Source organism: Callithrix jacchus, chromosome 12 (genome assembly GCF_049354715.1).
Source record: "Callithrix jacchus isolate 240 chromosome 12, calJac240_pri, whole genome shotgun sequence".
Lineage (NCBI taxonomy): Eukaryota > Metazoa > Chordata > Mammalia > Primates > Cebidae > Callithrix > Callithrix jacchus.
This window is the reverse complement of record NC_133513.1, coordinates 3,415,225-3,438,455: the sequence shown is the minus strand read 5'-3', so window position 1 is coordinate 3,438,455 and position 23,231 is coordinate 3,415,225. Positions and strand designations below refer to the sequence as shown.

At 63.1% G+C, this 23,231-nt stretch overlaps 1 protein-coding gene across 5 annotated transcripts in view; it reads right to left on the bottom strand.

The window, feature by feature from the left end:
• CACNA1H (calcium voltage-gated channel subunit alpha1 H) overlaps window positions 1-23,231 on the bottom strand; it is a 77,474-nt gene that overhangs the window by 34,043 nt on the left and 20,200 nt on the right. For all 5 annotated transcript variants that reach the window (XM_054242396.2, XM_054242397.2, XM_054242398.2 and 2 more), the window contains exons 3-6: window positions 5,908-6,020; window positions 5,669-5,802; window positions 5,147-5,244; window positions 2,476-2,635 (exon numbers count right to left, since the gene is read on the bottom strand). In XM_054242396.2, the coding sequence (XP_054098371.2) occupies window positions 2,476-2,635; window positions 5,147-5,244; window positions 5,669-5,802; window positions 5,908-6,020 (505 nt within the window). The remainder of the gene's footprint in view (window positions 1-2,475; window positions 2,636-5,146; window positions 5,245-5,668; window positions 5,803-5,907; window positions 6,021-23,231) is intronic.

Below are 23,231 nucleotides of genomic sequence, written 5' to 3'. Positions count from 1 at the left end.
CCCCGGGGTGAGAGCTGAGGAGACACGGGGTGAGAGCTGAGGAGACACGGGGTGAGAGCTGAGGAGAGACCCCGGGGTGAGAGCTGAGGAGACACGGGGTGAGAGCTGAGGAGAGACCCCGGGGTGAGAGCTGAGGAGAGACCCCGGGGTGAGAGCTGAGGAGACACGGGGTGAGAGCTGAGGAGACACGGGGTGAGAGCTGAGGAGAGACCCCGGGGTGAGAGCTGAGGAGACACGGGGTGAGAGCTGAGGAGAGACCCCGGGGTGAGAGCTGAGGAGAGACCCCGGGGTGAGAGCTGAGGAGAGACCCCGGGGTGAGAGCTGAGGAGAGACCCCGGGGTGAGAGCTGAGGAGACACGGGGTGAGAGCTGAGGAGAGACCCCGGGGTGAGAGCTGAGGAGACACGGGGTGAGAGCTGAGGAGAGACCCCGGGGTGAGAGCTGAGGAGAGACCCCGGGGTGAGAGCTGAGGAGACACGGGGTGAGAGCTGAGGAGACACGGGGTGAGAGCTGAGGAGAGACCCCGGGGTGAGAGCTGAGGAGACACGGGGTGAGAGCTGAGGAGAGACCCCGGGGTGAGAGCTGAGGAGAGACCCCGGGGTGAGAGCTGAGGAGACACGGGGTGAGAGCTGAGGAGACACGGGGTGAGAGCTGAGGAGAGACCCCGGGGTGAGAGCTGAGGAGACACGGGGTGAGAGCTGAGGAGAGACCCCGGGGTGAGAGCTGAGGAGACACGGGGTGAGAGCTGAGGAGAGACCCCGGGGTGAGAGCTGAGGAGACACGGGGTGAGAGCTGAGGAGAGACCCCGGGGTGAGAGCTGAGGAGAGACCCCGGGGTGAGAGCTGAGGAGACACGGGGTGAGAGCTGAGGAGACACGGGGTGAGAGCTGAGGAGACACGGGGTGAGAGCTGAGGAGACACGGGGTGAGAGCTGAGGAGACACGGGGTGAGAGCTGAGGAGAGACCCCGGGGTGAGAGCTGAGGAGACACGGGGTGAGAGCTGAGGAGACACGGGGTGAGAGCTGAGGAGACACGGGGTGAGAGCTGAGGAGACACGGGGTGAGAGCTGAGGAGAGACCCCGGGGTGAGAGCTGAGGAGACACGGGGTGAGAGCTGAGGAGACACGGGGTGAGAGCTGAGGAGACACGGGGTGAGAGCTGAGGAGAGACCCCGGGGTGAGAGCTGAGGAGACACGGGGTGAGAGCTGAGGAGACACGGGGTGAGAGCTGAGGAGACACGGGGTGAGAGCTGAGGAGACACGGGGTGAGAGCTGAGGAGACACGGGGTGAGAGCTGAGGAGAGACCCCGGGGTGAGAGCTGAGGAGACACGGGGTGAGAGCTGAGGAGAGACCCCGGGGTGAGAGCTGAGGAGACACGGGGTGAGAGCTGAGGAGAGACCCCGGGGTGAGAGCTGAGGAGACACGGGGTGAGAGCTGAGGAGAGACCCCGGGGTGAGAGCTGAGGAGACACGGGGTGAGAGCTGAGGAGACACGGGGTGAGAGCTGAGGAGACACGGGGTGAGAGCTGAGGAGACACGGGGTGAGAGCTGAGGAGAGACCCCGGGGTGAGAGCTGAGGAGAGACCCCGGGGTGAGAGCTGAGGAGACACGGGGTGAGAGCTGAGGAGACACGGGGTGAGAGCTGAGGAGACCCCGGGGTGAGAGCTGAGGAGACACGGGGTGAGAGCTGAGGAGACACGGGGTGAGAGCTGAGGAGACCCCGGGGTGAGAGCTGAGGAGACACGGGGTGAGAGCTGAGGAGAGACCCCGGGGTGAGAGCTGAGGAGAGACCCCGGGGTGAGAGCTGAGGAGAGACCCCGGGGTGAGAGCTGAGGAGAGACCCCGGGGTGAGAGCTGAGGAGAGACCCCGGGGTGAGAGCTGAGGAGAGACCCCGGGGTGAGAGCTGAGGAGAGACCCCGGGGGCTGAGGGACGGTGGCAAGGGAAGCGGAGCCTAAGTCGAGGTGCCGGTAGGGGCGCAGACTGACTGGGGGTTGGTGCCAGTGGGGGTGGTGACTGCATGGTGGGTGGAGCCATGGGGGCGGTGACGGCATGGTGGGTGGAGCCATGGGGGCGGTGACGGCATGGTGGGTGGAGCCATTCAAAGCAGGGCCTGCGTGATTGGCGGAGTCATGTGGGGCGGTGACGGTACGGTGGGTGGGGCCACAAAGTGCTGCGACTGGTGGGTGGTCACGTGCGGCCGTGACTGTGTTGGGTGGAGCCAGACTTGTGGGCGGGGCTTGGAGGCAGTGACTGCGTGGAGGGTGAAGCCATGTGAGGCGGTGATTGTGTGGTCAGAGCCACAAGGTTCAGTGAGTGCGTTGTGGGTGGGGCCACGTGGGGCGGAAACTACGTGATGGGTGGAGCCACAGGTGCGGTAACAGGGTGGTGGGCGGACCCACGGGGTGCAGTGATGTGCAGGGCGAAGCCATGTGGTGGAGCCATCTGTGCGGGACCTCACGGGGGCAGGGCCTGGCTACCTGACAAAGGCACTGTCCAGAAAGCAGCGGTTCCGCAGGAGGCCGGCCCAGAGCTGGACGCCAACGATGCCGAAGATGAAGAAGACGAAGAAGCAGAGCAGAAGAACATTCCCGAGCATGGGCAGCGTGTCCAGCAGCAGGGTGACCAGGATCCGCATGCCTGTGGGCAGCAAGGCCAGGGTGGGCCCAGCACGTGCGTCCTCCGGGCCGCAGCCCCTCCCTGGAGCCCTGAGCCCTGTCCACTGTTCACAGTGGGTGTCCATGCCCACCGCATGCTGACGGGTTGCCCCCTGGTGACTTTCTACACCCCAAGTGTGATCAGAGCTCCCTTTCCACCACCGCTGGCCCCCAGGGACAGGGACACCCCAGGGACAGGGACACCCAGGGCCTGACATGCCCAGAGGGGAGCTAGGTCTCCACCTCCAACCAGCCCAGGGCAGCTGGTCCTGCTGCTTTTGGAGGGCTGGGGTGTGAAGGGGGGAGGCGGGGCACTGCCAGGGCAGGCCTGACCACGAAGCATCCCGGGGCCTCAGGATGACCAGACTCCAGTGGCCCTCAAGGCTTGTTCCATGGCACCAGGAAGTTGCCATCAAGGCAGCAGCAGCCTTGGGAGCCCCAGAGCCTTGGGTGGTGGGCTGTCTCCTGGGGGAGTCTCGAAAGCTTTTTGTCTGATTCCCAGTGAGAATCCTGCCAGAGCAGAGCCTGACCCCAGAGAGAGGCTGCTGGGGGCAGTGGGGACGGAGACAGTGGCTTTTCGTGAGGCGGCACTGAAGCCTTCAGTCCTGGGTGCTGTGGGCTGTGTGAACTCCGTATCAATCCAGCAAGTGGGTCAGCCAAGCCCCAGGCACCCCTCGCTCCATCACGGGCCTGTTCCCCAAGACCTCTTTCCCTCCAAATTTAAACAAGGGTCAGGTTAAGGCAACAGGCAGAGCCCTGGGCCAAGAGCCTGGGGATGCTGAGGTCTCACCCAGCACCCAGGAGTGTCAATAGCAAAACGGGCTCCTCAGGTCATGGAGGTGAGTGAGATGCAGGAGGGGCATGGAAGTGCCAGAACAGCCGACCACAGCAGAAACAGATCAGTGAGCACTGCCCCGGCCAGACCACAACTGGCTCAAAGATCACAGATGATCCAGGGGTGAGAGTGGACCCCAGGTCAACAGAACGGGCTGCAGCCCAGAACGTGTCCTCATTATGAGGAACGTATGATCCAGTCTGGAAGAGTGTCCTAGTTCCCTCTCTGAGACAGGGGCACATCCCCAGGAGGCCAGGCTCCTGGTGACAATTAGGACCATTCTGGGAATTTAACTTGAAAAGCGAACATCATGGAAGGGGCCATGTGTGCCGGGCTGCTTCATGCTCCAACAGGTGGGGCCAGACTGGTGTGCAGACAGCACAGTGTGCGCCAGGTGCAGGGCCAAGACCCACACGTGCATCACCTCCCTGCATGCTCAGCCACCCTTGGGGCCCTAGGCACCCCTGTACACTATTCCAGGAGAAAATGAGGTTCAGGCTCAGTCACACAGTATCAACCCCTATCTGAGCTACACAGTAGATCCAGGCAGGCAGATGGAAGGAAGGCTCAGGGGCCAGCGGCACAAGCCTGACCCACCTGCCTTTCAGGAAGCTGGAGGCCCCAGGGGAGGGAGTGCCTAACCCTGGGGTGTGCTGCACAAGCCCTGAGTGCCAAGGCCACCAGGACCCAGGTTAGGCAGCCAGAAAGGCTGTATTACATCCACACGTGCACACACGGGGCCACAGCTACGCGCAGCGTGCGCTCACGCCTCATACGGCCTCGTGGGGGCCGCCCCCGCCCCCAGGAGCTGGAGCAGTTGAATGCAGCCCTGAGTGCTTTAAACAACTATCCCATACTGTCTCTGACGCAGGTGGGTGGCCCAGGTTTGACAGCACGGTTCCCAAACAAGCAGGCGTGTGACTTCCGGAAGCTCTTCCTCCGCCTCCCCTCACTCCCAGTGCACAGCACACACAAGCAGCTCCTCTCCACCAGGCCCCTCCTCACAGATGCTGGCCAAGTCCTGGAGGGTTTCTAGCCTTCCTTGTCAAAAATCAGCTGCTCAGGAGGGGACACGGAGGCCCAGCCCGGGCCAGCCATCTTCCCCTCTTCCCTTGGGTGGTGCTCCTGGTAGGAGGGTGGGAGCCAGGCAGTGGCAGGGGTGGGGAGGGTGAGTTGTCCTCAGGACAGACTCTCCCCTTGCATGTGTGGCAGTGAAGGGGGTGCTGTACAGAGCCCCCAGGAGAGCTGAGCCACACTCACAAATGTCTCCACCAGCGTGAGCCACACTAGGATGGGCCAGACAGCAAAGCCACCAGCAATCTGCTTAGCCCCCAGCCTTGCCCTAAATGCCAGGCAGACGAAGAACCTGAGGTTCAGGGTGGCCCCTGTCACCCAGCCATGTGGGAGCCAGGGACCCTGTGAATGCTGACTGCCCACCACACCCCAGCTGGATTCTCCCCAGAAAACCTCTAGCAAGTCCTGCAGGGCCCATGGTGAATGACAGGGGCCACCCCAGTGCTGGGACCTGGGCTGGGGCCGGGGTGCCTGGGAACCTTCACCTCCCAGTCCTGTGGTCCCGTGGGTCCTTTTGAGTGCTCTGCGGGGCTGGTGGACATGCAGGCCTCCCGGTCTCAAGCCAAGGTGGGGAGGGTCACTTACTGGGCACGCGGTTGATGGCGCGCAGGGGCCGTAGCACTCGTACAGTCCTGATGGCCGAGAGGCTCACATTGTGCCCATCCAGCGAGTACTCCATCATGCTGGGGGTGGGGCGGGGTGAGGGGGCAGCTCAGTGAGGGGCCCAGGGGCCAAGAGTGGGCTGGGGTACACAACAGGGCTGGCAGGGTGGGCTGGGGTGCACGACAGGGCTGGCAGGGTGGGCTGGGGTGCACGACAGGGCTGGCAGGGTGGGCTGGGGTGCACGACAGGGCTGGCAGGGTGGGCTGGGGTGCACGACAGGGCTGGCAGGGCCAGAGGGCCTTGCGCCAGCCAGGATGGGCCCCAAGGTAGCAGGAGCATGACCCTTAGTCACACGGACACCACCTCCATCACCTGTGCCCAGGAGGGTGGGTCTCCAGACTCCCCGACAGGATCCCTCACTCTACCTGGACCCCTCCGGAACATGCCTCTCATCTTTCTTTACAAGGGGACACAGGGATCCCGGTAGGGCGGGGCGGGGCCTACCCCGCCATGACGATGAAGAAGTCCAGCCTGTTCCATGTGTCCCCCAGGTAGCACTTCTGCCCGAACAGCCCCAAGGCCACCATCTTGATGACCATCTCCACCGCGAAGAAGGCGAAGATGAAGGCGTCGAAGGCCTGCGGGAGGAGGGGTCAGGAGGGGCCATGGGATGACTCCGCCCACCCCACCCGGAGCCCCGCCCCCACTCCAGCCGAGCCCCCGCCCCGTGCCCCGCCCCTCACCTCCAGGATGTTGCAGCGCTCAGAGCCGCACTCGACGTCCTCGCAGGGCCGGAACATGCCCAGGGTCACGCAGTTGAGCATGATGACCAGCATGCTCACGTGCTCGAACCACGTGTCACTGCGAGTTAAGGAGCATGCCGAAGCGGCCCAGGATCCGCCCCCACGGGGCTCCCAAGTGCCCACCCATCAGCTGGTGCCCCCGACAGAGCTCTGTGCACGTGAGGGTGTCCAGCCTGGCATGGGGGCCTCAGGACCGGCATCCACCCCTCCCAAAAGCAGCCACCAGGTGGCGTCCCGGCCTGTGCCTGGCTGGGCTCTGCACGGTGGTGGTCACCGTCCCAGACCTGGCCCCCAGGTCCCCGGGAAGGCTTATCAGGAAAGCAGGGTGCAGGAGCCCTCGGTGGGCTGGTCGCATCAGGAGTAAGGCCCCAGTGAGGGCCACTCAGACTCCCGGGGTCTAGCTACCCACAGGGGGGTCAGGCTGCGTGGGGCTCCCTCGCTGGGGGGCTGCAGGCAGGGCCCTGGGATGTTGGGGCACGGCCATGCATCCCACCGGGACAGGACGCCCCGGCCCACCCTCCAGTCCTGGGTGGTGGCACACTCGGGCAGGCTTTGAGGCCTGTCCCCCAGGGCTGTGCGCTGTCTGCCAGCCCGGCCCAACCCTGACCAGGGAACCAGAGGAGGGAGAAGGGGGCAACCCACCGGATGGCAGTGGGCCCAGAAGGACCTTCCTTAAGGAAGACAGAAGCCTGCATTTAGAGAACAGCTTTCCACGAACAGCCCCAGCTCTGCCAGCCCCCACCATCCCCAACACCTGGGAACCGAGGAGAGGACAGGGAGCTGGGCATCCATCCCTCACAGCTGGTTCAGGGGGCTGCCCCTCACCCTTGGCTCTGGACTTGAATCTTCGTGGCTGCCCTTCCTGGCAACCACCTTGCACAGGCCACAGGCCTCAGAGCCCCCAGCTCCCCCTCCCCACTGGCAGGTTTGCTTGGGACCTAGATGACAGTGGCAGCAGTACCCCTAACCAACAAGGGCCACGCTCACTACAGCGAGGTCCTAGGCACTGCCTGCAGCACTGGGGTCGGGGGCTGAGTGGCTCAAAGTCTCAGGATGACAAGGGCAGCTGCCACTGTCTAGGACAGGGATCAGCCACGGTAGGAGGGGAAGGGGCCCAGGGATGACGGCCTGCCCTGCCCCTAGCTGTCAGTCCAGCCTGGAACCCCTCCCCCAGGGACCCCAGCAGCCCATCCCAGACCCCTCCCTCCCACCAAGCCAGGGCCCCAGCCTCCTGGCTAGTCAGCATTTGATGCCAGTGCCACAGCTCCAAGCCACCATAATTACGAGTTCCCGCCAAGAGCCTGGTAATTATACTTAATGGGTTCAGCAGTAACAGGGGCCTCTGCTGCAACACGGCTGCAAGAAGCCGAAATCAGCCTCCCGCCAAGGGAGCTGGCACGCTGGCACGGCCACACTGCTGTCCCCTCCTGTGGGTGGGCGAGGCCACAGCAAGCACTGCCGCCTACTGGTGGTGCATCCACTGCAGGCCCAGGGGCCAGAGTGCCTGAGCTCAGTCACAGCCAGCCTCAGAGCACCAGGCGAGGTGGGGGTGGGGTTTGCATGACTTGCTCAAGGTGGTGAGGGCAGGTGGCGGGGGCAGTCACCGAGGGCCCGCTGTGGAAGCCTAGAGAGCCGTCCTGGGCCCCTTGGACTCTCCTGTCTCCTGACCCAGTGCCAGGGCAAGGGAGCAACTGTGGATGGCGGCTCTGTCCCCAGCCTCTGGTACCTTTGCCCCTGGAACTACTGCAAATAGCACCTTTCTGTGGGGGTGGCTGGGGACCGTCCTTGTGCATCTCCGAGGGCCATGATTTCCCAGGGGGAGGGGTATTCTTGGTTAAACCGAACAGGCCGGCAGGGAAGAGCTCAAAGGCACCACAGCAGGAGACGACACAGCACAGAGGCAAGTGTGGGGAACGGTGTTCCCTGACCTGAGCCCTCGCCCCACATCAGCCTGGCTGGGGCATAAGTCTTGAAGGTGGCACCACCTCTCCCGCGGCACAGGGCATCTCAGGCCTCAGCTTACCCCATCTACCCAATGGGGGTGGCGGGAATGTTAGTCCTGCGGGTGCCTGGGACCACCTCTCTGTCCCATCTCTCCCCACTCTCCTTCAAGTTAGGCAGCCCTCAACCATGACACACTTACCCTGCTAAAGCACGCGGTTTCTAGCCGCCCCTGCACTCCAGGACTCAGGCTGAGACTCGCCTCCAGATGCTTCCTGCTGCTGCCTGATTTATCCCGGGCCTGCCCGGTGTTTGCGCTAAGATTACCCCAGAGACCCACCAGAAATGTCCAGACTGGAGCTGGGGTTGCCCTAAGCTAGGGGGCTACCTGGACATGAGGCCCTTCACACCCTCCCTGCACCCGGATGCCCCCAGACAGCTCAGGACTTTGAGCTAAGGCTATGGGATGGCCTCCCCACACTGAGGGGGACTCTGACTTCTGGACCCCACCCAGACCCTGATGCAGAGGGCCCAGTGGGGACAGAAGAGAAGGTGCAAGCACCCCTGATGAGCCATCTCTGGGCCTGCCCAGCTGGCAGAGTGTAGTGGATGGTGTCAGAGGTCAGGGCCGGGCAGTGCCAGTGCCCATGAGAGCTGCCCATGGCACAGAGGAGCTGGCAGGGGCGGGTGGGACCCACTGCCTGGCAACTCCTCAAAGATGGCTGGCTAGGGGTCCCCGGGCCAGGGTCCTACCAGAATACCTGGACACCTTTGCGCCCTCTGCCATGCCACTGAGACCCTCCCCAAGCCCATGTGACTGATCTCGAGGGAAGCCAGGAGGGAGCCTGGGTGCCGGTCCGATCTCTAGGACCATCTGGTTTAGTGGAGGTTGGGGCACTGTCTTTTCCAAGCAGGGACATGGCTCCAGTGAGCCCTTCCCATCCAGGTGCACCCCTCAAATCACACACAGAACTGGTGAAGGTTTTGGAAGGGCAAGGCTAGGCCTGCAGGCACCCCCTGCTGCAGACAGCCTCCTGAGCTATGCCTGGTGAGAACAGCAACACCGAATCTCCTGGGACCCGAAGTGCTGCACAGGTGCTGGCTCTCAGAGACCTAGAGTGTGCCTGCGGCCACAGAGCAGGCAGGCTGTTGGGCACCTCCCAACTGGTCACACCCCAGCCACCAGCCCTCCGTGCCCTGGAGAGGGGCCGCCAGACATATCAGGTCCCAGTCCCCTCTGGGACTCTGCCTAGAGAGGGGAGCAGCCAGCCCAGGTCCTACATCCCACGGCGGCCAGCAGGGGCTTGGGCAGCTCCCGGGCGAACAGGCTGGCCTCAGGCGTCACACTGTCCCAGCCACACTTCCGTGGGCAGCTGAGGACAGGCAGTGTCTGCCGGCTGCATTGCACGGAGCCCAGTGACTTCTGGAGGCTTAATTATACAGATGGATTTTCTGGGCTTTAATTAAAAATTCCTTTAGATTTCAAATAATTTCTACAAATCAGAATCAATTTCCACTGAAGGTCGGAGGAAGCCAGGCCAACATGCAGCCAGGAGCAGGCAGCCCTGGGAAGAGGTCTGGTGCTGCTGGGGCCTGGCGGCTGCAGACCCGGCCAGGAAGGAGGCGGGCAGCCGGTGGCAGCAGCGCAGTGAGGTGCTCCTGGCCACGGGAGCACCTCCTGGTGCTCAGGCAGGGAGCATCCACCAGACCCTGAGGCCTGGGCAGCAGCAATGCACCCACCAACCCTCACTCCTTATCTCCCTGGACCAAGCTCCAGGACGTCAGTCATTCTCCTCTTTTCGGACAGACCTGGGTTGGTGGACCACAGGGGCCTTCTCCAGCCCCTGGAGTCTGGCCTGGGTGACACCTTCCCCAGGCGGCCCCCACCGGGCTGGGGGCTCATAATGGAGAAAAACCCCCAGAGAGGAGCTTGAACAGGGCAATAGGGCTGAGGACCCCTCAGCATTGGGGTCCTGTCGAAGAACCCCTCAAGCACAGCACCCACCGTCTCCATCAGTCCTACACTCCAAAATCAGTGCTCCTGGACTGGGTGCAGTGGCTCACACCTGTAATGCCAGCACTTTGGGAGGCTGAGGCAGGAGGATCACTTGAACCCAGGAGTCCCAGACCAGCCTGGGCAACATAGTGAGATCCCATCTCTACTAAAAATTTAACAAAAATATTAGCTGGGTGTGATGGCACCTACTCAGGAGGCTGAGGTGGGGGGATCGCTTGAGCCCGGGAAGTGGAGGCTGCAGTGAGCCACGATTGTGCCACTGCACTCCAGGCTGGGTAACAGAGCAAGATCCTGCCCCTCCCCCAAAAAGACACTCTTCAGGGCACCTACCAGGTCCAGCACAGCCTCCCTGCCTCCCCTTCCACAGGTCTTTGGGCCTGTGCACTTCTGAGTGGCTGGGTAGGAGCTAAGTCCCCTTCTCACTCCTGTGGCCCTGCCTGGGACTGGGCCTCCACAGCTGGCACCCACAAAAAAACCAGTCCTGCCCAGGACGCTTCAGGGGCACCAGCTCCTCAGCCTCTGGGAGAAGAACTGCTCTTTCTCAACCCCACAGGCATCTGCTGCAGGGTCCTGGAACAAGGGTGGCACCCCCCTGCCTCCTTTCTGTGGCAGGAAGTGCCCCCCTTTTCACGCGGGTACTGCCTTTGGCCACGGAGGCCCATGCCAAGATCCATGGAAGCCCCCTCTGCTCTCAGGATCTGGGGGGGCCCTCCAAGGGGCCCAGCTCCAGCGCACCTCAAATGCCAGCCCCGTGGACAAAGCAGGCAGTGCTGTCGCGGCTGCTGTCCATGGTGCTGAAGTGTCCTCCTGCCCCGGGCTTGTCCTGGGTGTACCAGAGCCAGGAGGGCTGGGGTTAGGCATGGGGGGCACGTCCATGAGGGGGCAAGGAAGCAGCCTCCTGGCTGGAAACACAGGGCTTCACTGAAGCTGCTCCATCGATCCCTGATTTTTCATTGGGGTGGGGCTGGGGAGCTGAGGAGGAAAAGAAACTTCAGAAACCCCTCTTCCCTGCTTGAGAGCATGGCTCTCAAAGTGCCATTTTCTCCTGGCCCCTGGGCATGGGCGAGGGGAGCCCCAGAGGCACTGCCCATTGTGTGTGTGTTGGGGTGGGCAGCAAGACCTGCATACCCCGCTTTTGGGTGAGGGGAGGGCCTGGGAGCGGGGACACCATGGCAGCTGCTGTTACCTCTGTGCCAAAGACGCTGCAGACCTAGGACTCTTAGGGGCCAGGAGCCAGTCTCAGGGCCACTCAGCAAATGGTGGGGCTGCCAGACCCCCAAACGGTGCCGAGTGAGCCCCGAGGTGTCATGGGACCCCTCTCCCCAGAGCCAGCAGTCTCCAGGGTCCTCGGTTGGGAGAGGGGGTCCTCAGAAGCCCAAATGCTATGGGACAGTGTGGCCCAAACCACCCGAACCCAAACCCTCCCAGGTAACACCAGCTGCCAGGCCCACCCAGACCTGCTGGCTCGGTACCCCTGGGCCAGGGTCTCCCCCACCCTGCCAAGTGACTAATGCCCAGGCCAGGGCTGTGGGGCAAGAGCTTGACCCCAATTCTACCTCCACCTGCACCTCCCCATCTGGGCCTCAGTTTCCCCATCTGTACAACAGGGCTATTTCGTGCCGATGGGTTTCACATAGACCCTCCAAAACCACTTGGGCTTTAAACCCCCCATCTACCCCTCCCAACTCGGGCTCGGCTTGGTCCCTGCTGACCCTGGAGGGCACGTTTCCACCACACCGAGGCCTCCACGTTTGCAGAAGGAAGGTCAGGACGGGACAGACGTTCCCACAGAGGAACACAGGCGGTGCTTCCAACAGACAGGAGGGGTCTTCCAACAGACAGGACCCCACCGCTGAGGGGGTCCTCAGCCCTATTGCCCTGTTTGAGTCCCCGTCTGGGTTTTTTTCCAGAGCCCTCAGCCTGCACTGGGGGCAAGCGAGCCCAGCCCAGTGGGGGCCGCCTGGGGAAGGTGTCACCCTGGCCAGACTCCAGGAGCTAGAGAAGGCCCCTGTGGTCCCCCACCTCGGTCTGTCAGAAAAGAGAAGGGTGGCCCCATTCACCCCTGAGCCTCAGTCAGTCCTATGCTTGCTGACCTCTAAGCAGGGCTGTGGCTCCCTGTTGGCCTGACATTGGTGCAGAGGCTGCAGAGCTCTGCAGCTGGGCGGATTGGTGGGAGTCCCCCCACCCCGCCCTTGGTCCCCCAGAGCAATCTGTTTAGCCGGCTGAGCCCCATTAGGCCAAATCCGGAACAGCTGGGTATAAGCGGCTTGAAGTGGAAGGGGAGAGAACATGGGCAGGGAAGGCACCCACAGCAGGAAGGAAAGCCCAGGGTGAGGTGAGCCAGAGCACCCTACTCAGGACTCCACGCCCTGAGGGCACAGACTGCAGCAGGGGTCACGGGCAGCCGGCTACGGAGCAGCTGGGACGCTCAGGCACGTGTTCCCCTCTCCACACCAACCCCTGGCTGGGCAAACCCCTCCCTGCCCTGGGGAGACTGTGCTAAGGCTGAGTCTGCTCCCTCCCCACCCGCTCTGCCCAAAGCCCCACGAAGTCACCTCCTTCCCTCCCGGAGAATGAGGGAGCACTCAACCTTACTTTTCCAATTTGCTCAAGGAGAAAACCTATGTTTATTCATGGGGGAAGCCCATTCCCGCAAGAGCCATCAGCCCAAAGTGCAGAGGGGATGGTCCTGTGCTCTGAGGGACTCTGTCCACCGGGGAAGCAACAGCTTCGTTCCACATCAAGAGACCTAGGAGGGGCCGGGCCAGCCGCAGACTCTGGGAGTCAGTGGGTGGCATAAGAGACCTCCGGGAACCGGCCACCTGGTCAGCACTTAACACCACAGTACACAGCCCTCGCAGAGCCTCTCCCTCCGGCCCTGTGTGAGCGGCTCCAAAGGACCCTGAGGTCATGGGGGTGGGACGACCACCCTGAAGTCTGTCGGCCACAGTGGTGGTCACGGCCCTGAGAGCCAGAGTGCGCTGCTTTATCGAGAGAATCTTAGAAGGGCAGAAAGTCTCCACTGACGTGGCACATTCACCTGGCCACGAAGCGTGACGTGTCCACTGGAAAGGAGGCGGTGGTGCCCTGGGGATTAGGACAGAGCCAGGACCAGGGCACACAGGACGGGAGGAGCGAGTCACGGAGGGCACAGGACCCCACTCACGACAAGAGCTGCACTGCAGGCCGTCTCGAGGGGCGCGTGTGTGCGCATGTGTGTGCAGAGGTCCAGGAAAGTTCCCGGGGAATCACTGAAGGATGAGAACACTGAGGACGCCGGCGCAGTCCACAGCGACCCTTGGCACTCACCCCCCGCCGAGGCATCATCTGGCTTTCTGCTCAGCGAATCCAGGCACTGCATGTGCAGATGCAAAAGTGAAATCCACATAGGGGTCCAGGCCTGTGCGGTCACAGCAGGCTGGTCCCTGCCTTCCGGGCTCCCTGGGCCCAGCATCTACACAGCCCTGACGGGACACCCCCGAGGGAGCTGCTCATTTTATCCAAAACACCATGAAGCAGAAGGTTCTTCTACAGAAGCCCCATGCAGCAGGGACCCCCAGGATGTACACCCCGACCCCACACACCCCGTACTGCCACTATGCATGCCAGCCACGGACCTCCATGACCCGCTACTGAGGCTTTCTGAGCATCCCTGGGGTCTCCTGGAAGGGCAGGCTTGGGGGTGGGCTCTGCAGATGGCCAGGTTCACGGGGTAGTCCAGCTCCCACCCGGGGCATGTCCGAGCGGGCTCCAGATAACCGGTGGGTGAGGCCACGAAGGCCAATCCTGCCTATACACCAGGGACAAGGGAAACGGGCACTCACAACAGACAGGCCCACATGCGTTCACGGCGGCAGTGACCCTGAAGGCCTGCGGTGGAAACAGCCCCAGTGTCCACCAACAGACCAATGAAGGAACGCAGGACGGTCCGGCCGTGCAGCAGAGTTTAACTCAGCATGAAAAGGAAGGAAGCTTGCCACGCCATGCCACGCCACGCCACGTGAACCTTCCAGGGTGAACCTGGAAGCGTGATGCCAGGAGGCCCTGGGCACAGAAGGACCACGAGACGTGGGAAGTCCCACACATGTAGAGCCAGAGACAGAAATCGGGGTGGAGACCACCAGGACTGGGGGAACAGGGTTTCCTCCTGGGGCAAGTGACGGCAATGCTCGGGAACCAGGCATTCCTTAAAATCACCTGATTGACAAATAAGCAAATACAACAGCGAAACCTGTGGTGCCTGAACCTCACTTCAGCCACCACCATAGCCTGCATTGCCAGCGTTTCCTCTAAGTGGCTGCTTCCTTTCACTGGAGTCCTGCTCGCCTGTCTGGAGTCCACTCAAAGCACCCTGTGGACGGGGAACTGAGACCCGGCACCTGGGCAGGCTCAGGGTGGTGGGAGCATCTCCTCCTGCTGCCACACACCTCCACGCTCGCTGGGCAGAAGGGCCCCACAAGCCCCAGGTCCACCCAGCCATGTGACTCCTCTCGGCACCCTCCAGCCCCTTGAGACCTGCCTTCCGCCAGGGGGTCCACATGTCCACGAGGGGGCAGGGATGCCTCCTCCCAGGCTCGCAGGGATGCCTCCTCCCAGGCTCACAGAGGATGAGGGTGAGGGCCGGGAAACGGGCAGCCCCTCCCAGAGGTGGGGAGCCCTCGAAGGCAGGGCAGCTGCTGTGCGCAGGTGCCAAGGCCAAGCCACCCCGAGTTCTCTGGGGCTGGTGGCCCCATGCACCCCTGAACCTCGGTCCCACGCTCACCCACCTCCACAGCCCAGCCTCTGTCTTGGGCACAAGGCCCAAAGCCGTCAAGCACTCAGTAGATCTGGGCCTTGGACAGGGTCTGCTCCCTGGGAGGGCCCCATGCAGGCGGAAGCCTGGGCCTGACCTTTCTGGAAGCACTGGAAGCCCCTCTGGGCAGGAGTGAGTGTGGCCCTGGCCCGTCTCCCCCACCAGCTCCACCTAGGCCTGGGGGGCCAAGCACACCCCTGCTAGCCTTCACTGTTCCATCCCCAGCATCCGGCAAAGCCCTGGGGCAGCCGAGCCACCGGCCAGCCAGATGCACCTTCCCCAGGCGGCCACAGACACCCATCCAGGAGTCCCAGGGGTTGATGAACTGATTCCAGACAGAATTAATTCAGGCTCCCTCCATAGTGAGGCACCCATTCTGGGCTGGATGTTTGCAGACTTTGGGGTCTCTTGGCAGTGGGACGGGACAGACCCCACCAGGGGAGCAGCACCACAGATCACATGTGCACACCTGTGTATATGCCTGTGCTCTTGTGCCCTGCCCCCCAGCCCCTCGGGGGAGATGTCGCAAAATACACTGAACGGTGCCTGGGGAGCTCCAGAGTCTGTCCCGAGCGCGGACCCCGATCCCAACACCACAACAGGGTGAGCATCCTGTTCTCCACTGGGGCCTTAGGGGGACGGGAGTGGGTGGGAAGCGGGCAGGCGAGGCGGCCACATGGTCCGGGATCAGGGATGCCAGGGATGCGCTGATGGAAGGAGTTTCTCCTCCTTCCCCGGAGGCCGTTGCCGTGGTGACAAGGGAGGAGGCAGCCTGGTCAGGGCTGGGGGAGGGGCTGGGAGGAATCCCCGGCTCCACACTGAGGGCGGCCCCCATGCCTGTCTGTCTCCTCCCAGGAGAAATGATCAAAGGGTTTTAACTGGGGAAAGTGGAGGGGACGCAGAGCCATCAGACCCAACAGGGCCGGTCAGGGGTCCTGGGGAGGCTTGCTCCTGAGGGCAGCTCCAGGATTTCCTCAGCCGCACGGGGGTGTAGGGGTACCAGGCAGGGCTCCAGGCCTAACACACAACTTCCTGGGAACAGCCACCTGGGGGTCCCACCATGTCGAACCCTGGTCCCTGACGCAGAGGATGTCGGGAGTCACGGACGGGGGACGGGGTGGTAGGTGGGACCCAAGCCTCGACGGGATGGGTGGGCTTGGCCTCCCGAGAACCCACAGTGCCCACTGACGCTGTGGCCTACTGCCATCCTGGGGAGCTCTCAGGCTGGGCCCAGGACTCAAAGCTCAGATCCACAGAGGTCACCTGTACCCCATCCCAGGCAGGGAACAGAGGGCCACAGAGGAGGAGGGCCAGGGCGAGGGGTCCCTGCCACACTGGCTGACCGTCCACTCTCCCGGCCTCTGTCCTGGTCCTCACCCCCGACCTCTCCCAGCCGACCCCCATCTGCTCTCAGTCTTGACATGCAGCCTGCTGGGAGCTTTCAGCCCAGCCAGACCCTGATGCGGCAGCCCCTCTACCCGGTGGCCTGGGCCAGGGAACAAGGCCGGAGCTGGCCGCGTGGGCTTGCCTGACTCACAGGGCGGTGGGGGGCAGGGAGTCCGGGCAGTGGCCAAACATGGAGTGTTTGTCTCCAACCAGCGCCGAGGGTCACCGGAGGGCGCAGGGGGCTGGGCCGCCCTGGGAGAGCACCTCCCCCGACACAGGGGTGCTGGAGCCCACGCCCACCACAGGCCACCACCCAGGGGATAGAGATCGCCTCTCCGTAAGTGCACGGCTCACTCCCGGCTGACAGAACAACAGAGCTACTCCCTGCAGTGGCCTCCGGAGACTCAGGCCCGCAGAGAGCAGCCCTGGCCTCCGCCTCCATGTCCTCTCAGGGCTGCACCAGGTGGACGTAGGCCCAGCTCTCCCACCCTGCAGAGCCTCCCACTCGCCACACACTGGAGGGGCTGAAATGGTCACACTGCCTGAGCTGTCTCAGGCATGGACCCCGCCCTGCCCCAGCCCAGGGAATCACCAGGCTCCCCTGGGCTGCAACTGCTCACCCTGGGAGCATCAGGCCCTTCTGTGTGGGTGGACAGGGAGGATGGGAAGCACACGGCAGCCAGGGACAGGCGGCAGCAGGGGCCTGTGTGCATTTCTGTGAGGGCTGCGTGTCTGGGTGTGGGTGTGTGATGTGTGTACGCCGCCTGTGTTTGCATGGGTCAGGCTCACACCATGAGCACACCCACCGCCTTCTCTAGGCCTGAGACAAGGGTGGATGCCGCACCTCCAGGGAGTAAAGGGGAGGCTGGCTCACGGGGCCACCACGGAGCTGCAGCACACGCCAAGGGCTCCTCCAAATACGCACACATTTTAAAAGCCACGCTAATTAGGAAGAGACCTAATTTACCTACTTAGCTCGAATAAAGAGCTTGATTCAGGAACTTTTCAAGGCACAACGAAGTGGAAAAGTGCATGGTCCCAGCCCGTCTTTATGCCTGCGGGAAGCCTGGCTGCACAGGCACAGAAGACTCTCGGAGACCCCGCCAGCCACTTGGTGGCAGCGTGCGGCAATGCCGGCAAGTACCGCGGGCACATGAGCACCCAGGCATGTTCTGCCTGAAAGCGGGGCAGGCCCCAAGACTCTCCTGGCTGGCTCAGGTGCGGCCGGGGGCTCAGCAGCTGCCCCGGGTCGGGGCCACCTGGTCAGGCTGGCTTTGTCCTGGGAGTGGGAGGCGGAAGGGCCAGCTGTGTCGGGTGAGAGCGCCTCTCCTCCGGCCTCACCCCTGCCCATCTTGGTCCCCATATGAGGGCTCCGCATGCCCCCAGGCTGGGAAGGGAAAGGCGTGGGCAGCAGAAACAGAGCCAGGAGAGGACCCGGGGGAAGAGGACAGACCGCCCCCGGGACAGGCCTGCTCCAGGCTGGAATTCTCCAGGCCAGAAATAACTGCCTCAGCGCCACTGCACAGCTGCCGCGGCCCAAATTAGAGACCCCGGGGGACCAGGCGCTCCTTCCATGGGAACGTGGCCTGGAGCTCCACCCCTGGGTCTATCCAGAAAGCCAGTGGAAGCAGTCCAGCCCAGGCTCTTTCCTGCCCCTGCAGACAGCCCAGCAGGTCTGTCCTCAGCACAGGGGCGGCCAGGTTGGGCGCTGAGCCGGCGAGTCCAGGGCAGGGGTGGCCTAGAGCAGGGCTGACCTCAATGTGGTCCTCTACCCCTAAGGGGCCTCCCTGCGGGAGCGACAGGCGCCATCCAGCGACGTCCCAGACTCTCGCCCCAAACTATGTCTCATCTCTCCCTGCCCCACCTGCCCTGTCCAGGCCCCTACCTGTGTCCCCTGCATCCTCCTCCACAGAGTGTCCATGGGGTCCTCCACAGAGTGTCCATGGGGACCCCTGCCCCAGGAAAGCCAAGGCCAGGCAGGTGGGAGGGCCACTCCCCACTCAATGTGCTATGCAGAGCAGCCCCTCCCCGGCCTCCCACACCCTGGCTGCAATTTCGGCCCCTGCTCAGGACTCAGAGGCTATGTCTGTACCTCGGAGGAGACACGGGGACATGGGGCCCACCTCTGTGCCCCAGGGCACCTCTAATCCCACCATGGGGGCTCTCCCTTAGATGACACCTCAGGTTCAGGCACCTGGCATACCCCCTCCTCACCCGTTCCACCCCTGCTCTGCCCCCCAGTTGTAAGACCCTACTCCCCAGCCCACGGCGGCCCGAGTCCCTCTCACATCTGCATGCTCTGCGGGTGACGCCGTGGTCTCAATCTGTGTGTGAGAGCCGAGCGCAGCTTTTAACACCCAGTGTTTTGCGATGAGAACACACATCACACACGTGCTCACACGGGTGCCCGGCTCAGCCAGTGTGCAGGCACAGGGACCCCACGGGGCACCCCACAGGCTGCCTGTCCATCCACACGACACCCCTCTGCCCTGTCCTTGCAGAGCTGGCCCCTCAGTGCCACCTGGAAACCAGATGTTTATTTAAAAAAGAGGGATGGGGTGGGGCGAGGTGGCTCAAGCCTGTAATCCCAGCCCTTGGGGAGACAGAGGTGGGGGGATCACCTGAGGTCAGGAGTTTGAGACCATGTTGGCCAACATGGTGAAACCCCGTCTCCACTACAAATACAAAAATTAGCCAGGCATGCTGGTGGGCACCTGTAATCCCAGCTACTCCGGTGGCTGAGGCAGGAGAATCACTTGAACCTGGGAGGTGGAGTTTGCAGTGAGCTGAGATTGTACCACTGCCCTCCAGCCTGGGCGACAGAGCAAGACTACCAGAAAAAAAAAAAAAAAAAAAAAAAGCAAGAAGAATGGGCTTCGTACGGTGGCTCATGCCTGTAACTCCAGCACTTTGGGAGGCCAAGGAGGGTGGATCGTGAGGTCAGGAGTTTGAGACCAGCCTGGCCAACATGGTGAAACCCTGTCTCTACTAAAAACACAAAAATTAACCAGGCATGGTGGCGGGTGCCTGTAATACCAGCTACTCAGGAGACCGAGGCAGGAGAATCGCTCGAACCCGGGCAGCGGAGGGTGTAGTGAGCTGAGGTCGCGCCAGCGTAAGACTGTCTCAAACAACGATAATAAATAAATAAATTTAAAAGGACGGAGAGGGCACTTGGCAGTGGCTGCTCTCCCACCTCCCTCACCTCACAGCAGGGAGGCCCTGGTGTCTGCCAAACCCCGATGCCTGGTCAGCCAGGGCCTCCATCCACCGCAGCCTGGTGGCTGAGGTCAGGGACCTCCAACTCACCCCGCCCACATGGCCGCCACACACCCCTTCCACCAGCCCTGGAGGCGCGCTAGATAAGAACACAGCTCCTGCTCCTGGGGAGACCACGGCCAAGCCCAGGGGTGGCTCTGCGGAGCCATGTGCAGGGAGGGCTGAAGCCCAGGCCCTCCGCAGCCTGGTGTCCACGGGCACTCACTCACCACCAGACAGGGTCTCTGTGACCTGGCAGGGATCACAGAGCCTCACTGTCCCCCTGGGAAACGGCAGGGCTGGGAGGGGAGCGGGGGCCGCCCTGCTGGGGAGATGCCACCGTCTGGTCCCCCTCGTCCTGCCTTCCCCGGCCACACCCTCCACATCTCTTCACCTCAGTGCTGACTTCTGGAGCTAGGTGGAGACAGGGGCGGGGGTATCTGGGCCCAACCTGCAAGGAGCTCCTGGCTGGGGATGAGCCAGGTTCAGCCAGGTAGAGAGAGGGCCCTGAGGGACAGTGTGGCCCCTCTACGGCTGGAGGCTGGTCTGCAGGGATGGCAGTGGCTGAAGCAACAGACACTCACTGTCCCACGGCCTGGAGGCTGGAGCTGGAGACCAAGGAATGCACAGAGCCGGCTCCTCCTGCAGACGCTGCTGACCCCCCTCTGTGTCTGTGTCTTACCAGGACCTGGTCAGGCTGGACTCAGACCCCTTGCAGCCTCACCTGATCCTTCCTTCTAAAGCCTCTCTCCAAATGCAGGCACATTCTGAGGCACTCCGGGGGCAGGTTAAGACTCTGAGATACGAGGAGCCCAGAGGTGGCAGGGGAGACCACAGGGGTTCAGGGAGATGGAGAGTCCAAGAACAGGGAAGGGACCATGGCGGGGGGGTCCAGGCAGAGAGGGCAAGAGAGTCTATGGGGGGGTACAGAGAGGGGGTGGGAGAGTCCATGGGGGCATCTCCAGGGAGTGGGGGATGAATCATGGGGAGTCCCAAGGAGAGGGGGTGGGAGGGACCAAGGGGGGTCCCCAGAGAGAGGGGGAGGAACCATGGGGAGGCCCCAGGGAGAAAGGGTAGGAGAGTCCATGGGGGGGGCCAGGGAGAGGGGGCAGAAGGGACCATGGGGGGTGTCCAGGGAGAGGGGGTGGGAGGGTCCACAGGGGTCCCCAGGGAGGAGGGGGCAGGAGGGACCACAGGAGCCCCAGGGAGAGGGGCAGTACCTGCAGCCTGGGAACCTGTTGGAGGTGGAGGATTTGTGACTCCACTGAGTTCTGACACTGAGACCTGATGGGGCCTTTGGGAGGTGACTGGGGTGAGATGACGTCAGGAGTGGGGAGTCCTCCAGTGGGGTTAATGCCCTCACAGTAAGGACCCCGAGAGACTCCTCTGCCTCTCAGCACATGAGGACACAGGGAGACAGTGGCATCTGCACCCAGAAGCAGACGCGGAGCCCAGTCCTGCCCAGCCCTGCCCGAGGGCATCCACCCTCCAGAACTGAAAAACTCCACTGCTCCCCGGCCGCCACGCCCTCCAGCCCGGACAGACTAAGGCACCCCTCCCCAGCCTGCCGTGGGGGACCCTTCCTCCCTGACACCCCACGTCCTGCTTGGAGCTTGTTCTACTCCCTGCCTGGGTCAGAATTTGGTCATGAAACCTACGATGGACATATATGACCATGAGCCACTATCTGGGCCAGCCCAGGGGACGCCAGGGCCACGGCAGGGAGGGCCTCGGTCAGATATGCTGCCCCCACCCCTCACGGTGAGGAGGGTCCTCGGCCCTGAACTTCAGGCCGAGTCTCCGAGGGCGGTGGCAGCCGCGGTGTGTAAACGTCAGGGCCGGGGCTGAGGGCCAGGCAGCAGGGACCCGGCCTGGAGGGACATTGGCCCCAGGGTGGCAGCACAGACTCCAACCAGCCTGTGTCACTTAGAAATCCAAGTGACAGAGTCCGAGACGTCCTTTGGAAATGTCAGTGGAATTAACGTAGGGCCGCCAGGACAGACGCCTGAGGTGGCAACCTCCAAAAGAAGGTGCCAGGGTCTAGGAAGCTCCTGTGGGGAGGGAGTGAGGCCGTCCAGGCCTCCCTAAAGTTCCTCTTTCCAGCCTGGGGGACTCCGCCTGTGCCCAAGCAGCCCCCACCTGCACTGCGCCAGGCCGCCCTGGCCGGGGAACTTCCTCACAGCAGCCCAGGCAGACAAGCACTCGGTCCCTGGAAGGATGTACCATCCTTTGGGGCCCCTCCCTGTCCCCTGGGGTGAAGGGACACGGGGGAGGGGCCAAGGGGAGGCCGAGGTGACTACAGGAAGGACACAGCTCCCCGGCGGGTGACCCCGCTCCCCTCCCAGCACCGAGATTATCTACCGAGCTTCAGGGTGCACCCCTGTGGCACCTGGGAGCCCCATCAGCCCCCTGCTCACAGCCATAGTCAGTCTGGGGCCTGTACAGGCTCACACCCTGCACCCCTTGGCTGGGGGGATGGTTCACCTGGGACCCACATTTCACTCTCAGGCTCCCAACAGCAGCCCAGGCCCATCACCTCTCGGTGTGGTGGGAAGTACTGGCCTCACGCCCCCCAGCCCCCGAGGTGCAGGTCACCGCCACACCTGCCCGACAGGAAGAGACGGCAGCTGGCATCCATGCAGAAGCCATGGTGCAGCCGAGAGCAGGGGTGGCCGACCCCACTCTGCAGGGACAGCCCTCCCAGACCCATGCCCGGACGTCCGAGCAGCTGGACCCAAGGGTGGGCAGGGCAGCTGCTGTGCCACGCCCCTGCCTGCCCCCGACATGGCAGGGGAGGCTCCCTTCCGGCACTAATTAGAGCCCTGAGTGCCACACCGACAGCCAGAGCCACTAGGCACAAACATCTCTACCCACAGCGTTTGTGTCTAATGGGCTGAAATTCCCCGGGTCTAGAACCCAGCTGAGCCACTATACAAGCCAATCTGCGAAGAGGTGGAAAGCACCACCTTCGGAGCCCGCTAGAGATGGCATGTCCCGTGACTGGGTGATGGGATCGGGAGGCACCTCCCCAAATAGCTGTGCCCGGGCGGCCACCAGGATGTCCTGGGAACACGACCGCCCCAGACCAGGAGCGGACGGAGGAACCGGGCTGTCGCAGCAGAGCCTGCACTGGGGTTCCCGGCAGGAGGAATGGGAGCCCAGGGGCCTGCCACAGTTGGGGCCGTTGGCATAGGCCCCTCAATGCACTATTCCAAGCCTGGCCCCAACTCGTCCTCCGCCTGTAATGCCCACCGCCCACCTACCTCCCCAGCCTGGGAACACTCCTACTCAGCCGTCAAAACCCACTCCCGGGATCTTCCTCCAGGAAGGAGACCTGGTTTCCTCCTCTTCCTCCCTCAGGCATTTGCTAAGCACCTGCTGTGTGTCTGGGAATGCTGCAGGTCCTTGGACATGAGGGTCAACAGACAGGGCACAGCCACGGGGAAAGACAAGCTTGGAACACATCTGGTAGGCGGGGACCTAGAGTGAGTGGGGCTCAGGAGCCAGCGGCTACGGGGTTGAGGGGCAGGGGTGCATCCAGCCCAGGCCACGCCCAGCAGGAGCAAGGACACCGCAGTGGGGAGGTCTGAGGGCCCCAGACCCTGTCTCCTGTCAAGTCCCTCAAAGCCCTGCCCCACAGCCAGCCTCCACGGTAGATGCAAATCCACCAAATGGACCTGTGGGAGGTGAGTGGTCCTCCTGGGGGTCCCCAGAACCCAGCAGGAAGGCCTTCCCGTGGAAGATACACCTACACACAGAGTAGGGCCTCACACCACACGGGGGCTGTGGACATTAACGTCGTACACAGAACGGCCTCATGTCACCTGGGACTGTGGGCACTGACCTCATGTGCAGTAGGGCCTCGCGTCA